This window comes from Meriones unguiculatus, chromosome 1, assembly GCF_030254825.1.
Source record: "Meriones unguiculatus strain TT.TT164.6M chromosome 1, Bangor_MerUng_6.1, whole genome shotgun sequence".
NCBI classification, from domain to species: domain Eukaryota; kingdom Metazoa; phylum Chordata; class Mammalia; order Rodentia; family Muridae; genus Meriones; species Meriones unguiculatus.
Window position 1 is genome coordinate 40,925,153 of NC_083349.1, and position 16,154 is coordinate 40,941,306.

The following is a 16,154-nucleotide window of genomic DNA, read 5'->3' on the forward strand; positions in this document are numbered from 1 at the left end:
CTGTGAAGAGACGCCATGGACACAGCAGCTCTTACAAAGGACAGCATTTAACTGGGGTGTCCTTGTAGTTTCAGAGGTGTAGTCCATTATGTGCCTCGCAGACAAAGTGCTGGGGAAGGACCTGAGAGTTCTACGTCCAGATCTGCAGGCGGCAGGGGAGGCCCTGGGCCTGGCTTTTAAAACCTCAAAATTCACCTCCAGTAACACATTTCCTCCAGTGAGGCCACACCTCTTAATACTTCAAACAGTGCCACTCCCTACGCATTTAAATATACAAGCCATTCTTATTCAAACCACCACCTCTGGGGGTTATTTCTATTAACAATACTTACTTCTTTTTTCTTTTAACCAATACAAAAATGTGGGCTGAGGTTATAGTTTCTTGTTTAGCAAATGCACAGTACTAGATTTGATCCCCAAAACACCCCAACACACACACACACACACACACACACACACACACACACACACAGAGCAAATACTATAGTTATTCAAATAAATGTATGACCATAACTGAGAACAAAATATTTTATTTCTTTCAATAAAACTATAGTTTACAGTAGTATTTACTAAATAAATTATATAATTTCTCTTTTACAAGCAATAAACTAAATCACAAATATTTCAAAGACAATGTATATACAAGACATAAGGCCCTTTATAAATAGCTTTGCTTTTCTCATTTCACTAGTAAACAGTGAAAAAAATCTTTATAGAAGCTAGCTTTCTATAAAGTAAAGGCAGACCTAGTATACTGATCTTTAAAGGAAACAGATTGAAGCTCTCAATGACGTGGGCTATGATTAGAATTTTTGAAACAAAGAGAGAGGATTTATACCTTATGTATCATTTTGCATGGATGGAGTTTTAAAAAAAATAGAAGCAGATTCCATATGTTGCTCATTGATAATCACTGGATGCATGCAAAATGAAACAAGGCAAGAGCCTATAGGAAAAATAGCACTTCCCAGGCCAAAAACTGATTGGCAATGGTATAGAAAAGCAGCTCAAATACAGTTCATGCAGTTCTTCACAGTCAGCAAGCAACAGCAGCCACAGAACAGTGTGGGGTTTTCACATTCACCTGCTGATCAGCCACAGACCACGGCTCCCGGACATGGCACGTCTTTAAGGTCCAGCTGTTCTCACTGCGTGTGCTGGGGCTCAGCCCCGTTCCTCTGGAGAACTCGGCAGTGGAGAAAGTTCTCTCCCACAGCGGTGTTCGGGTCCTACCCATGTGCTCGGGCAGTTACCATTTTCATTTACTGGAGGAAAACAGAGAGGAAAGGGAAGCAGGTGTGAGACTTGGCTTTAGCATCGGTTTGTTAACTCCCGCCGGTGTGTGGGACCATTGTTATTTCTTCCAGTAATTTGCATCTGAAAGAACACGCGTTAGGCTTGGGATTTTCTTAGACTACCGTGTGCTCCTTTGGGGGCCTGTGGCATATTGATTCCTCACGGCTTATCAAGATCCAGCCCCAGTTAATCACAGCACAGACGGTATGGGCTTAGAATGAAGCAAGGTTAAGACACTGCCTTCTCAGTGCACAGGGCTCCAGGAGGGTGCTCAGATGGGAGGACAATTTGATCATAGTCCTGAACTCATGAATGCTATGTTCATTTCCAAACAATATCCTGGTGGCCAGCAGTAGAACAAGCCATCAGATATCCAAGCTAAAATGCTAACCACTTAAAAGCAGAGCCAGGCAAGGTCGGCATGATGTATGTCTTATGAGTCTGGCACTTACACAGTGGACAGGAGGATAATAGTCAAGGCTATCCTCAGTTACATAGCGAGTTTGAGGCCAGCCTGAGCTACATAAAACCCTGACTCAGAGCAAAGCAAAGCAAAACAATGAAACAAAATAAATAACAGAAAGCAGAGGCTGCCACATCAGTCTGTGATAGATGTGTCACGGTATATGTGGGGAGTACCATTTTAGTCTGTAGCATACACTGGGTCCAATCTACTCTCTAATTATCTAAGCCACAAAACATTACGGATGTTTCCCAGCCTTTAAATCCTGTTTCATGTATAGAATAGGAATAACGGCCATACTGCCCTGAACACACTCGAGTTTGCCTGATCTCGGAAGCTCAGTCGGGTCCGACCCTGGAAGAAGAGCACTAACAGACCGTTCCTCAGAGTGGCTGTGAGGGATGGACTCTCCCTCCTTCCTTGAACCTCCTACCTACTTCCTTTTTAGGGGGTCTTGTTATGTTACCAGGTTGGTCTTGAAATCCCAGGATCAAATGATCCCCCTGCCTCAGCCTGTCAAGTAGTTTGGACTAAAGGTGTGTGCACCCACAATTGTAGAGATATACTCTTCTTTGTTTGTGTTAATGTGAGATAAAATGTTAAACACACACACACTCACACACACACACACACACACACACACACACATACACACTCACACACACTCACATGCTATTCTGTCATTGTTTCTCCACACCACAGGAACTAAACTACGTCCCTATGCCTTCAGATTTAGACTTGAAAGAGGCATTTTCTTTCCTATTGGCTTGTGCATTATTTCACTTTGTAAGCTCGTAGTGACTGCAGATAAGCAGCATGCATAATCTGCTTATTATATATAAGGGGAATAAAATTAGGGCTAGGCATGTAACTTTGTGATAAAAGTATATGTTTAACATTTGTAAGGCTCTGGAATTGAGCCTTAAGACTCAAAACAAACAAACAAGCAAACAAACTGCAAATAAACATCAATATGGAAACCCCAAATAGGAGAGGTTAGATATGTCAATGGCAATCCCATTTGGCAATAACTGATTCATCAAATAATCTGACCCAATTGTGAGTTGTAATTTTATAACTTATTATTATTATTATTATTATTATTTCTTTTTTCTGGTACTGGGAATTGAACCCAAGGCAAGTGCCCTGGCTCTGAGCTACGTCTCTAGCCCTCATTACTTCACTTTATGGTTCATTTTTCCCTCTGATGAACCTAACTAAGCTAGACAGGGTCCCTTTTTGACTGAACAGCACGCATGGGCAAGACAACAGAAGACGTCAAGTCTTCCCTGAAGTCTCTTGTCCTGGCTCATGGACTGTTTATCAGTTCTTCCCTTGGTCCCCACCTCCAACATACTATTTTGAAAGTATATTTAGCCAATGGGTTATCTTAAGGTTTCAGAGATGAAGGAAAAGGCAAGACTTCACATCACTCAAGACTTGTCAAAATGAGCCCATGCTAAACAACCTCACAAAACGCTCATGGTCCTCTGGATGTTAACCTTACAAGTGATACCGCTGGGATAAAGCCCAGCACTTTGCACAGTCCAGGCAACTGTTCTGCCCCCCAGCCATGCTGTATCCCCTTATCTGCTATCCAGAGCATTCCCATTTTGGTTTCAAGTTGGAATTACTTGCCAAAATGTCGTGGAGAAAGGTACCATTTTCCTTCCAACTATCATAAGCCCAAATACCCGATCTTGTTTTCCTATAGTAAGCCCCTGTTTCTCTTAGTGATTCTTCAGTTCTGCTTTTTTCATGCTCTGTTCCATAGTTGTTCTATTTCCTACTGTTCCCGTGTCTTTCCCATGACAGCACATCACCTCATCCTGAATCACTCTGCCTGTTTTTTTCCAATAACTCACAGCATAACCACAAATCTGCAGCCAGCCATTACAGTGCCTCAACACTGTCTCCTGGGCTTTGAGGTCTCTTCTTTCTCTGGGTTCACCTGATTGTTCTCTGAGAGTCCCAGAATTTCAAGGTCAAAGTCACTACTTGTCAAGGAAGCCTAAAATCCATCCATCCTTCTTTCCTTCCTTCCTTCCTCCTCCTCCTTCTTGAGATAGGGCTTGGCTACATGGTCCAGGCTGGCCCTGAACTTGTGACTTACTGATAACTTTGGCTTCAGCTTTCTACCACAGCAGGCTTTTTGTTTTTTTTAAATAAGTATTTACACTCGGTACGTTTTATTGTATTTCCCTCATATACTTCCTCCACTGGATGTTATCTTCATGAAGCCCAGTCACCTGGGGATTTAGCACAGTTGGAAGCTTCTTTTTGTGTTACATTTTAATAGTGGCAGCAACTCAAAGGCTCACCGTTTTGCTAGGCATAATGTATACATATATCAGTGCTGTAGAAATCAAGATGGAGCAGGACCATGGAATGGAATTTCATGTGTGTAGAAAGAACTTCACAGCTAATCTCCAGAGCACAGAGCTCTGCCTGTCTCTGCCTCCTACCTGCCCCAGCTGGTGGTTCTGCTGGGTGGCAGTTTATCGGGAGGAAGCTGTGAGTTTGAATTCCTGGAGAGCAGCGGTGTCTGCACAGACTGACTGATGATTAGAACTTGCAGATATGGGAAGGGGATGGAAGGCTGCAGGTCCAGAGCCAATTTACAGCTCGTCTTGGGCTATCATTAAGTCTCCTAAACAGCCATTCCTTATTACCTACCTCTGGGTTGAAACTGACATTCTGTGGCTATCAGATAAAAATCTGCTGGGATGAATTCCCTTAGCTTCTCCAGAACCTCAAAGCTAGGAAGGCCATCCGACAGTACCGGAGGCAGTTAATGAGATTTCTCTGCTTTGCTGTGACCCATCTCTCTGATGTCACCCCAGCGTATTTTAAAAGTGGCCTGACTTATAATGTTCTTTCTTCTGTTACTACAGAAACTTCAGGAAACTGCTTCCATGTTGGAACCTGGAATCTGAGGTTTCTTAGGCCACAGTCTGTTATATTTGGCTCTACAATAAACTATATTTCATCCTGTTTGAGGTGAGAGTTGTGGTTTTGAGTTGATAAAGAGATGGGGATGTGCCCTTGAAAAGGCTTTTCGACCCTGAGCCACGAGGTGAGTGGTTTTCCTCGCCCATGTGCATTCTTGTGATATCCTGCCTCACATGGACCCGATGTAACAGAGACAAGCAACTAGCGGCTGCAAACAATCCCCCAGTAAACCCCCTTATCTTTAAAAATAATTACTTTGCGCGTGTGTGCTAGGCCACATGTGTATAGAGCCATGTGTGCTGTGGCACACATGAGGAGGTCAGAGGACAACTTGTGGGAACTGGTTATCTCCTTCACCCATGTGGGATGAGGGGACAGAAATGAAGTCAGAAGGAATGGCAGTAAGTGCCTTTACCTATTAAGTCATCTGGCCCTACCTTTCTTCTTCTTAAATGGGCTGGTTAGCTCGTCTTTTGTCATAGCGATAGAAAAACTGTAGAAGAGTCCGAGTCCAAACTTCCTACCATTACTCTTAAATAAATATTAGGACTCATTGCCAGAGGCACAGTTGCTCTTTTCACAGGGCCAGGGGCTGCAGACTTCATCTGAGAAGCTTTGGTGCCGACGACGGGAATGTTGCTGTTCTTGAAGGGTTTGCACACTTTGGATGAAGACATCCACTAGGGTCTGACATGGTAGAATGTCACTGACTGGTTTCTTGAATGTCGGTCAAACCTTGTGGTTTGTCAGGCCTCCTGCTGACCTGTGGTGCGCCAGCAAAGAGCACTGCCGCAGGCAGACTACAGAGAAGCTGCCACCATCTCCCACAGCTCAGAAGACAGACTGAGATCAAGGTCTCCATTTCAAAACCGTTAGCTCAGCAGCATTATTTTAATGCAGTTCACCACTTCATTAGTTTGTCTCCAAAGGACGGCGACACGATGGAGGGCATCAATGATTTTATGCATCTCAGTTATCCCACAGGGGACTTCTGGTACCGGATGGAGCCCTGCTGTCAATCCCAGTGGCTCCACAAGCACCAGCCAAGAGTCCACTTTTTGGACTCGGCTTCTGCTGTACTTGGGAGATGGGGGGAGCTGAATACTGTGCCGATATCATTAGACAAGGAGCCAGGCTTTGAAGGTGTTTGCTGGCTGCTTCGTGATCTGCATGGAAGGTTCCCCCCCGCCCAGTCATGCCAGAGCGGAGGAAGATGGAAGCTTCAGGCTCATGACGTCTTCCTCTCCCAGCACTTTCTGGGGAAGCACAGGGGGGTAGTGCCACTCTTTACCAGAGTATATGGTAGTTGTCGTGGGCTAAACCGTGTCCCTCTAATGTTGGGGCCCCTAACCACAAGTCCCTCAGAGCACGGCCTTGTCTGGAGACAGGGTCTTTATAGAGGAGATCAGGTTAAAATGTGATGGCAGGTTAGGTCCTAATTCATCAGGACTAGTGTCCTGTGACCTGTGTGGGTGGTTTGAAATGACCCTTTCACAGGGGTCACCTAAGACTGTCAGAAAACACAGATATTTACATTACTATTCACAACAGTAGCAAAATTACTATATGATACAGCAACGGAAATAATTTTATGTTGGGGGGGTCACCACAACATGAGGAATAACATTATTAAAGGGTCACAGCATCAGGAAGGTTGAGAACTACTATTCTAGAGACAGGAAGTTTGGACCATAAACACACAGAGGGGATGTTGTGTAGGCACTGGGAGGAGACAGCTATCTACAAGCCAAGAAAAGAGGCCTTGGCCTTTACAGCCATTGAAGCAGGACATTCTCCCCAAGCATGGTTGGATACCATAAAAAGCTAAAATGATACGCTCAGGATGCGAGGCTAAGCACTGCACTCAGGGTCAGCCGCTTTGGACCCAGAGAAGAGCATGTCTGGTTGCATGCGGGTTGATGCCCCAGGTCCCGCCTCTGAGAAAAAGGTATTGGACGGGTCTGATGCTCTTTGGGTGGATGACACCTAAATGAACATCTGTACAAAGTCCCAATTTATTTCTAATATCAGAGATCAGACCTCTACTCTTGCCTGATACGTCTAAAACAAAAAGGGGGAACTGTAGAGAGCTGCGGAATGCTATGCCTTAAAGATGGAGCTGGTTTCCGCCTTCCACCTTCCGGATGGTGAACGCTCTCTGTCACGAACAACTCCACATTTGGCTAAGGCCGAGAATCTGGCTTGCTTCCATGTATGTGGACCTATCTGCATTGCCCCCGTGGCACGCCTGGGTTGGCTACCCAGAGGCTATTTAAGCTATGGGCTGGCTTTCCCCGGGGTCCGAGGATTGTTCAATGTTCCTGAATAAACTGCATTGAAAAAAGAAAAAAAAAAAAAAAAAAAAAAAAAAAAGAAAAGAGGCCTTGGAAAAGTGTCCGACAGCGGACATCAGGACCCCACTGACAACTGACCTTGAACTCCCATTCTATAGACACTCCAGGGAAGAACTTTCTATATTCTTAAATGACTTTGGTGCTTGGTTGTGACGGCTCTAGCAAACAGAAACAATGGCCAGGAGCTATCGCAAGGTTTTAAGAGTCCTCTTGTTTTTAAAGCCTCCATATTTTCATTTTATTATATTTAATCCTACGCCCCACTACTGATTTCTTCAGCAGCCTGTAAAAACAGGATCTGTCAGAGACAGTAAAGAAAGCCTTCAGCGCTTTTTTGTTGTTGTTGATACTTTGTTACACTTGCTGTTTGAGCAGCCTTTTCAGTGTTGAATTGAACGGCCAAGGGGGTGGCTTTTAAAAAGACTCAAGCGGAACTGGATCTGATGGAGGAGAAGGGCATGCTTGGACCTGAGGGGAGACAAGCTTCTCCTCTGTTGTGCACAATCGATTCTAACTGTAGCCTACAAGCCAATCTGAAAGGTGGCAGATGCTGGGCCTGTGGCATGAGATGCTTCTGATGCCCAAACACTCTGATACCCACTGAACTGACATGCACAATGCTGGAAAGATATGGTCAAGTGCACAGAGAGGAACCAGGCTCTTGAGCTGCACGCTAGCCACCCTAGCTCTTCAGTCAGTCACGCCTTATCCCATGGGCAGAGCTGCCTCTTCACCAGTAAGTGGCAGCAGAGGGTTTGTGGAAAGGAGGGATATTGCTCAGCGACTATGGCTATCAATCATAGGCCTTGCTTTCTGAACTAGAGGATTTGATTCTGATTAGATCTTAGGATGGGGGTCCTTAGGCATGACACAGCACCCCCCTACAGTGGCATAGGAGAAAGACAGGATGCTCAGAGTTAAAGGATCCTGGGAATAAGTTCAGTGGCTCTCAGCCCTGGATGCAGGAAGTTTCCAAAACTACCAATGTTTTTGGTCTACCTCTAGGGAATTTGCTTAAAACACACATTGCACCCTCTAAGACAACTAAGACTTTTCACACAGTCATTTATCCAACATGTGTGTGTGTGTGTGTGTGTGTGTGTGCAATCCAAAATAACTTGGAAACATCTACCTAACCTCACAGCACTGTATATGAGCCCTGAAAATGCTAGTCTACGTGTGACCTTAGAAACTGACCTTAAATGGCATCTTCCCAGATGTAAAGAGTTAAGGTCACACGAGATTAGGGTAGATCTTAATTCAATGACAAAGAAGAAAAGAGGACACACAGAGAAGGAAGGCTGGCTTGGAACTGGGGAGGAGGGCACTGTGCAAGCTTAAGAATGCCAAGAAACAAGGGCTGGAGAGATGGCCCAGTGGTTAAGAACACTGTTTGCTGTTTCAGAGAATCTGGGTTCAATTCTCAGCACACACATGGAGATTCAACATCCACATCCATCCATCCATCCATCCATCCATCCACCCACCCACCCATAACACTAATGCACATAAAATAAAAATAAATGAATAATTTGTTAGCTGGGTATTGGCGGCACATGCCTTTAATGCCAGCACTTGGCAGGCAGAGGCAGGTGGCTCTTTGAGTTCAAGGCCAGACTGGTCTATAGTGTGAGTGGTACCACAAGCATGTCTGGTGCCTGTAAAGGCCAGAAAAGGGCACTAGATCCCCTGAAATGGGAGTCACAGACAGTCACAAGCTGCCAGGTGGGTGCTGGGAATTGAACCTGGGTTGTTTGGAAGAGCAGCCAGTGCTTTGTTTGTTTGTTTGTTTTTTGTTTATTTGTTTTTTAAGACAGGATTGTTCTGTGCAGGCTTGGCTGTCCTGTATTTGCTTTGTAGACAAGGCTGGCTTCGAACTTACAGAGCTCTTCCTGCCTCCGCCTCCCAAGTGCTGGGATCGGAAGCATGCACCATCACACCTGGCCAGTGCTCTTAACTGCTGAGCCATCCCCCTTATTTTTATTATTTGACAGTCTCTTTTTATTATTTCTTTTATACCTCAGTGATCAGGGAGGACATTCGTATGAGTGAAGCCAAGTTCACCAGGCCCAAGGGTATGACATGAAATGTTTGCCTGGCATAATTTTACCATTTGATCTTTGTATGTTCTGGGCCTGGAAGTTTGGGCCACATCAGGATTCATACCAGCAGTGGTGACTTCCACTCAGACATTTCATTCTCGAGAGTTGGAGAACCTTAGGAGCCAAGAACACACTGGCTTTCTATGGCTGAGAAGGGGACAGACCCAGAAAGACGAGCAGTAGGGGCCAGAGGGACCGGAACACAGAGAGGCAAAGGAAGGGAAATAGCAGGGCCACCCATAGATGGCCTCAAGTGATCTGAGGAGCAGAGCTAGTTTCAGAGAAGACGGGAGTCAAACCTGGTTACAAGGCCATAGCAACCAGGATGTTACAAAGAAACCCCTTTGCCACAACCTTGCAAGCTGGCATTGAGACTGGGCCTAGCTGAACTGGAACACCAGTGTGCCTCCGCAACTCTAGCTCCAATTCTAACCTTGTACTGCAGTTAAATGTTATCTGTTAAAAAAAAAAATTCTGTGAGTGGCCACCTAATCCAGACAGGCTGGCTGCTTCTTAAATAAAGCATTTATCACCCTTATTTCAAGAACAGCTGTCACCTGTGTGTGTGCTGGCACACAAGAAGGGACATTCTTTTTTTTGTTTTGTTTTATTTGTTTACTTATTTGTTTTGGTTTTTTAAGACAGAGTTTCTCTGTGTCGCCTTGGGTGTCCTAGACTCACTCTTGTAGACCAGGCTGGCCTTGAACTCACAGAGACCTGCCTGCCTCTGCCTCCCTGAGTGCTGGGATAAAAGAAGCCTGGCTGATTTTCTTAGTCTCATTGCAAAGTTTTGGCTAACCTGGAACTTGCTATGTAGACCAGGCTGGTCTCAAACTCATAGAGACCTGCTCACGTCTGCCTCCTGAACGCTGGGATCAAATGTGTGTGCCACCATGTCTGCAACCCCCACCCCTAGCTCTTTATGTGTCTTAAAAACATTATTTAGTCAAATAACATAAGGAGTCAAGCACTTTGGGGGGAAGAGCCTTATTTTACTCTCTGAAACCTCAGTTTCCCACAGTGTAAACATGGAACAAACGGGAAAGGTGTTTTGGTTCCGGGCTTCCAGCCTGAGGAAGCTGTGTGCCTTTTCTATATATCCGCTCTCACAAGACCCACTGGGCATGTGAGTAGTACCTCGGGTTGCTGGGAAACCAGCTCCATCCAGAGAGTCAGTGGAAATGCCGCTGATTTCAATCAGCACCCCCCGGGGCAGCCCAGACTGGCTTAAGCAAGGAATGATTAGAGAGACCCAGGCGATGCAGTGCTGTGCAGAGGTCATTCATCTCTGAGCCTAACGACTCAAATCCAGAAACTCAGTTTCTGTTGCCAAAAGCTCCTGCGAATTTTCTAAGACCCCTGTGACCTAATTTGCTGAGTGTTTGTCTTCGTATTTTCTCAGGCTTTCCTCATACAGAATGGTGTGGCAGCTGTTCATTCAATCCTCCTCACTTCTCTGCCACCCTTCTTCCTATGATCAAAGAGTTCCACTAACCACCCCAAACACACTGAATAATCACGCTGTCCAAGGGCTGCCTGTCAGTGCAGTAATATCCAATACTGGTATGGCAAAAAAAAAAAAAAAAAGAAAAGAAAAGAAAAGAAAAGAAAAAAAGCTTAACTGTTTCTTTTACATACTCAAAACTATTTTTGCACTTCAAACAGCCATTTTGCAGAAGTACTTTCACAGATAAAGGGCGTGTTATTGAGAGGATGCTAATGTGGCAAGCATAAAGGCAACAGGCTAGAACTCAGGGAATGAGTAACAGAAGAAGGCTCTGTTGGGTGGCAGTCATCCTTTAGACCTCACTGTTATGAAAAATGCAACCCCTTCATCTCTCACAATCTATTCCCAGTGATGAAAGGATACTCTCTCCACCTCCGTTTTCCAGGGGCAATGGCTTTTTGTTGTTCTCCTTCCCAGCAACATCAGACTGCATTCTACCTCAGGCAAAGGCTGCCTTCGGATGTGAGGCCAGGGCAGCTAGAGTGACAGGCGGCACTGGCTTCTCAGTGGCAGAAGCGCCCATTTTCCATCAATGCAGCCTACTCAGTTCTGTTGTATTCTTTTCAATACCCCAATCTGTGGCTCATCAACTCAGCATTCAATAGGAAACATCTTTGGTCACCAGATAAAGCCATCTTAAAAACCATCTCCTTTGATTTGAATATTTGCAAATGAACCAGAAAGCCTGGGGTGTGCACTGTGAGGGAGAATGGCCTCTGGAAAGCGGTGTGGGAGGAAACGTTGGTGGGACCTGAATTAAATGCTTGAATATGGACGATAAAACTGTTAGCTCTCTTCAGAGGTCAACCATTTTTTAAAATTTCAGTTCAAATTACAGAGAAAAGCCAAAAGGCCACCGTAGCCCACAGGCACAAATTTGGGTGGAGCCCTAAAAAGAAATTTCATGCTATCTGGTATACACAAATCAGTAATAGTTTAAACCTGCATATTTCACAGGGATATAAATTACAGACTTAGTGGATCAGTTAAACTCAAAGTAGATGAGGTTATCAACCCTAAGAAATATTGCATCTTCCAGGGAAAAACTTCACAGGAGCCACCAGACTGCACTGACACCAAAGAGAAGAGAATGTTCAATTAAAAATGGCAGGGAGAAAAATGGCTGGGATTCAGAGCTTCTGAGCTAGATCAAAAAGAAAGGAGAGAGAAATTGTCCAGGCCAGCCTGGATTTCCCTTCTTATCACTCTTCCATAATGCAGAGGCGAATGAAAACACCGGAGGGTGGGCCCAGATGCAGGACAACATTCAAAATAATAGTAATAAAAATATCTCCAGAAAATAAAAAAACACAAACAAACCAAAACTACAAATTAATGGCACCAAAGGTTCCAGATGTGTTGCCCTAAAGCTTAAGTGAAGTGTAATTGTAGAGGAGGCGATGAAGCTGTAGAGTTTGGAGAACAGCTGTGGCTTCTTGGGGAGCCTTCATTATCGTTGCCACTCCCCAGGATTCACAATGCATCAGCCTAGCAGAGCTGCAAGGGACCTTAGAGAGCATTCAATAGGCCATTAAGTAGATGAGGAAACGGAAGCCCAAAGAGGGTGATGACTCAAGGCCAGTGATCCATGGGAAGAAGCAGAAATACAACTCATCTGGCTTTACAACAGGTGAAGAGAGTATCTTCAAAACCTACAAAAGCTGTGCTGGGACCACTGGCAGTGCCTTAGGTTGCTGGAGACCTAGCTCCCTCCAGAGAGGCAGTGGAAATGTCATTGTTTCCACCCCCCGGGGCAGCCCAGACTGGCTTAAGCAAGGAATGCTTAGAGAGTCTGATGCAGAGGTCATTCAGGGGATTTGTCCTCTGATTACAGTTACTGAACCAGTGTTAACCTACCAATTCTTGCCACCCGTTGTGACAAACCATAGCTTGGGAAGACTTGTCCGCAGGAGGGACAGGAGGCAGTTATTTCTCTAAAAACCCCAAGCATGCTTGGAGTTACACAACTCAGTCTTGTGTTAAGTCAAGGCCCCAACCCATTTGCCAACAGGGAGGTGAGAGGAGAGTCACTCACTAAATAGACATCCAGCACAGAGGCGTTGTCGTCCTGCAGTTCCAGAGTGTTTGGCTCAGCAGTCAGGTAGATGGTCCCCTCCTCCAAGGTGAAGGTTGAACTGGAAGGTAACCCTTTGCTGGAAAAACAAAGACGAACAATGAGTTTGTGGCCTGGAGAACAGATCCAAGGACTCATCCCAAGCTCTGCTCCGCTCCGCTCATGTATCCAAACTGGCCCAGGGAGCAGCCCTTCTGCTTTCTGCCCTCCCTCCCTACATTCTTTTTTTTTCTGCCTTTTTCTTGTGTTCCTGTTTTGGGGCCTGAAAAGTTCAATGGCTTCAGTGGTTCCCAGGCTTCACTGTACATCAAAGTCTCTGAAGGGCTGGTCACAACGCACCTCCTTGGACCCTTCCATTGGAACATCTAACTCAGGGGGTCTAGTGGAGAGACCACACACTGAATCCCTGACCAATGGATGGATGGATGCATGAGAGGAGCACAGCAGTCAGAAGTGAAAACAAGCCACTCAAAATCAGAGCTAGCCGGAGGCGTCTAGATTCACAGAACCCATGGTTTGCAAGACACGGGAGCCACCAGTCACCTCCTGCAAACACCATGAACTGCCACATACGTAAGCGGGAAGAAAGAAGTTATGTTGGTGATGCTTCCTTAACACAGAGCACTGCTACTGTTCACTCTATGAAGAGTTCCTATGCAGACCCCTAGGGAAACAATAAAAGTCCGAACAACATGGCTTTGTTTTGTTGTAGTTTCATAACCACTATTGACGAATGAAGGAGCTGCTCTGTTTCTTTAAAATATTTTTCGTTTTTATTTTTGAGACAGGGTCTCTCTCTATAGTCTGGCTGTCTTAGAACTCACTCTGTAGACCAGGCTGGCCTCAAACTCCTAGAGATCCACCTGCCGCTGGCTCCCGAGGGCTGGAATGAAAGGCTGGGCTGGGCTGTTTGGCAGCATTTAACTTGGCTATCAGCCAGGGAGGCATCATGAAATAAAAGTGCCGCTTTTAAGCAGCGGAAGTTTCCCATGGTTTTCAAGGGCAGAATGCTGGAAAACGACAAGGCTCGAGGGTGACATTGGCGTTGGGGCTGTGGGGGATGGTCTGGCCATCACACAGGTGTAAGGGATTCCAGCTGAGGTCTTCCCGGGCAACGTGGATGAATACGTAACTGTCAGCTGCCACTTAAAAATAATAAAATGAAAAAAAAATGTAATTATGAAGCATAAAGAGATAATGCAATAAACCACAACCTAAGTCTACGTGTATCCACAGCTTAGAGCAAATTGTTCTATTCCTTAAATAAGCCCCACGCAGAATACAAAAGAAGACACGTTCCCCCAAAGGAATCCACTCAAATGCTATGGAGTAAGAGAATGTCCGCTGGGAAATATTCTTGTCCTTGTCTTTTTCTTTTTTTTAACTGCACTGTTGATCTCCCAGGGACCCATCTATTTGTCATTAATTCATAGTTTCCCAGGCCGTGAACCTGTGACTTTCCTAGGTTGGGTTTTAGGAGTCACTTGGGAGGACATCACTCTTGGGAGAAAGGTTCTCAGAATCTAGTAACAGGGTCAGAGTGCCCGCCATACGCCAGACTAACAGAGGGAAGGTCCATTTTTAAAAGTGATGCTACGTGACTGGGTTTAAGGGCCTGGCGGCCTGCCTGGGCTCTGTAGCGGTTCCGCCATCATTCCCTTCTTCTAGACCCTCTGAGGTCTGAGCGATCTCACGTGCAATTAGCTGCACAGGAAAGTTTGTCTATTTGGTTCTGTTCTTGTGTCATAGGAGCCTGGGAGGTCCTGACGCTCCCTATCACTCTGTTCTTGATAATCCGAAAGCTGCAGGGGGACTCATGTCCACGTGGTCCCTCTGGCAGTGGACATTCATGGTGCTTTGATGCCGTGAAAGCTGTCGTTGGCCAGGTAACATCAGTCTGGCTTCACACAGAGCCTGGCTGGACTTGTGAAACCGTCAGCAGTAACTTCATAACCCGGAATGCTGATTTCTGTTTGCTGACCTAATGAGTGCTTTATTTATAGCTCATTCTCACTGGCACGGGTGTTCAGAGAGCAGATGGGACTAGCCACGGTCTTCTCTTTCACCTCTTCTCTGCCTCGAACATATCACAGCATAAGTAAGTCCTGGTTGGACAGCTAGAGCTGCAGCCAACACCCCTCCTCTGCCAGCAAGTTCCTGTTAGCATTGCTCTTTTTAGCTTTTCTGGTGAATTTATTTTAATTTTATGTGTATGAGTGCCTTGTTTAGAAGACCATGCCTGGTACCCTCAGAACCCAAGAGGGGGTGTCAGAGTCACTGGAACTGGAGTCACGGAGGGTTGTGGGCCACCATGGCGGTGCTGGGAATCCTTGAAAGCAACCAGTGCTCTTCACTCAAGCTAAACTCTCCAGCCCCGTTCCTACTTTTTGATGAACGTGGAATGTGGAGTAAAAGACCTTCAACCGAGGCGTCCACTGACTCTCCAGGGAGAATGTGTTCCTCCTCTTAATGCTGTTTCCTCCCAACACCTGCTATATGCATTTCGTATTTTGTAACTACAAATTACATGTAACTGTTTTAATCCCACCATCCACATATCTTATATCCACATTCCCTCATATTTACCTTCTCTCCCTCTATTTCCATCCTCTTACTTTGTATTGGACACATCAAAAATTAATTTGCATCCATTTTATGACGGCCGCTAATACATACATTTTAACAAACAATGGCAACTGGAATTGTCTTGTTTCCTTCATGAGTTGCCTCCAAAATTAGAAAATCAATATACAGAGTTTGTCCTTATTGAGGCTATGTAAGTACTGTTTGATGCTGGGCCAATGGTGAGTTCGTGTTATATTTTTATGTCTGTTGCTCAATGTCATGATTGCTGGGCCATGCCAAGGAAAATGTTCCTGGCATCAAGGTTACAAGGCTCAGTGGAGTCCCTGGCTCCCTCCTCTCTTTTGCTTACATTCACGCCACATTTTTCGGCTGCCCCGATGTTACAAAGTTTTGTCTTTTACAGCTGACTGTACTAGGGGGAGAAAAAAATCAAGGGTTTCTAGAGGAAGGGCAGAAGCTGAGCCAAAGCCATGCTTCTGTGATGGCCTGCTGTGAGGTAGGGCAAGTCATCACCTGCGCGCAGAACCCTGGCTCCTCATCTCTAGAGGAGCCCATCTCTCGGCACCGTCACTCAAGGGACCAAGCCCCACTATGTGAGTGAGGGAAAGGCCAACTGGAGGGAAGGCTTTTCATTACGAACGTAGGGGAGCAGCACCATCCTGTCAGCCAGCTCTGGAATCACGCCTTGCCCTTTCATGAGGTCTCTCTGCATGGATGGATTTGTACGAGGGCTTGGAAAGGACTCCTGTTTTGGTATTGGAAGCTTTGCGACTGGAACACTAACCGATAAAACCGTGGCTAGAGAGCTCTCCTCGCAGGG

The 16,154-nt window shown here is 45.6% G+C and overlaps 1 protein-coding gene across 3 annotated transcripts in view; it reads right to left on the minus strand.

Moving 5' to 3' along the window:
• Positions 1–514: 514 nt before the first annotated feature.
• Positions 515–16,154, minus strand: part of Pip5k1b (phosphatidylinositol-4-phosphate 5-kinase type 1 beta) — a 270,694-nt gene continuing 255,054 nt past the window's right edge. For all 3 annotated transcript variants that reach the window (XM_060387780.1, XM_060387797.1, XM_060387789.1), the window contains exons 14-15: positions 12,710–12,827; positions 515–1,265 (exon numbers count right to left, since the gene is read on the minus strand). In XM_060387780.1, coding sequence (XP_060243763.1) covers positions 1,263–1,265; positions 12,710–12,827 — 121 coding nt within the window. In that variant the 3' untranslated portion in view covers positions 515–1,262. The remainder of the gene's footprint in view (positions 1,266–12,709; positions 12,828–16,154) is intronic.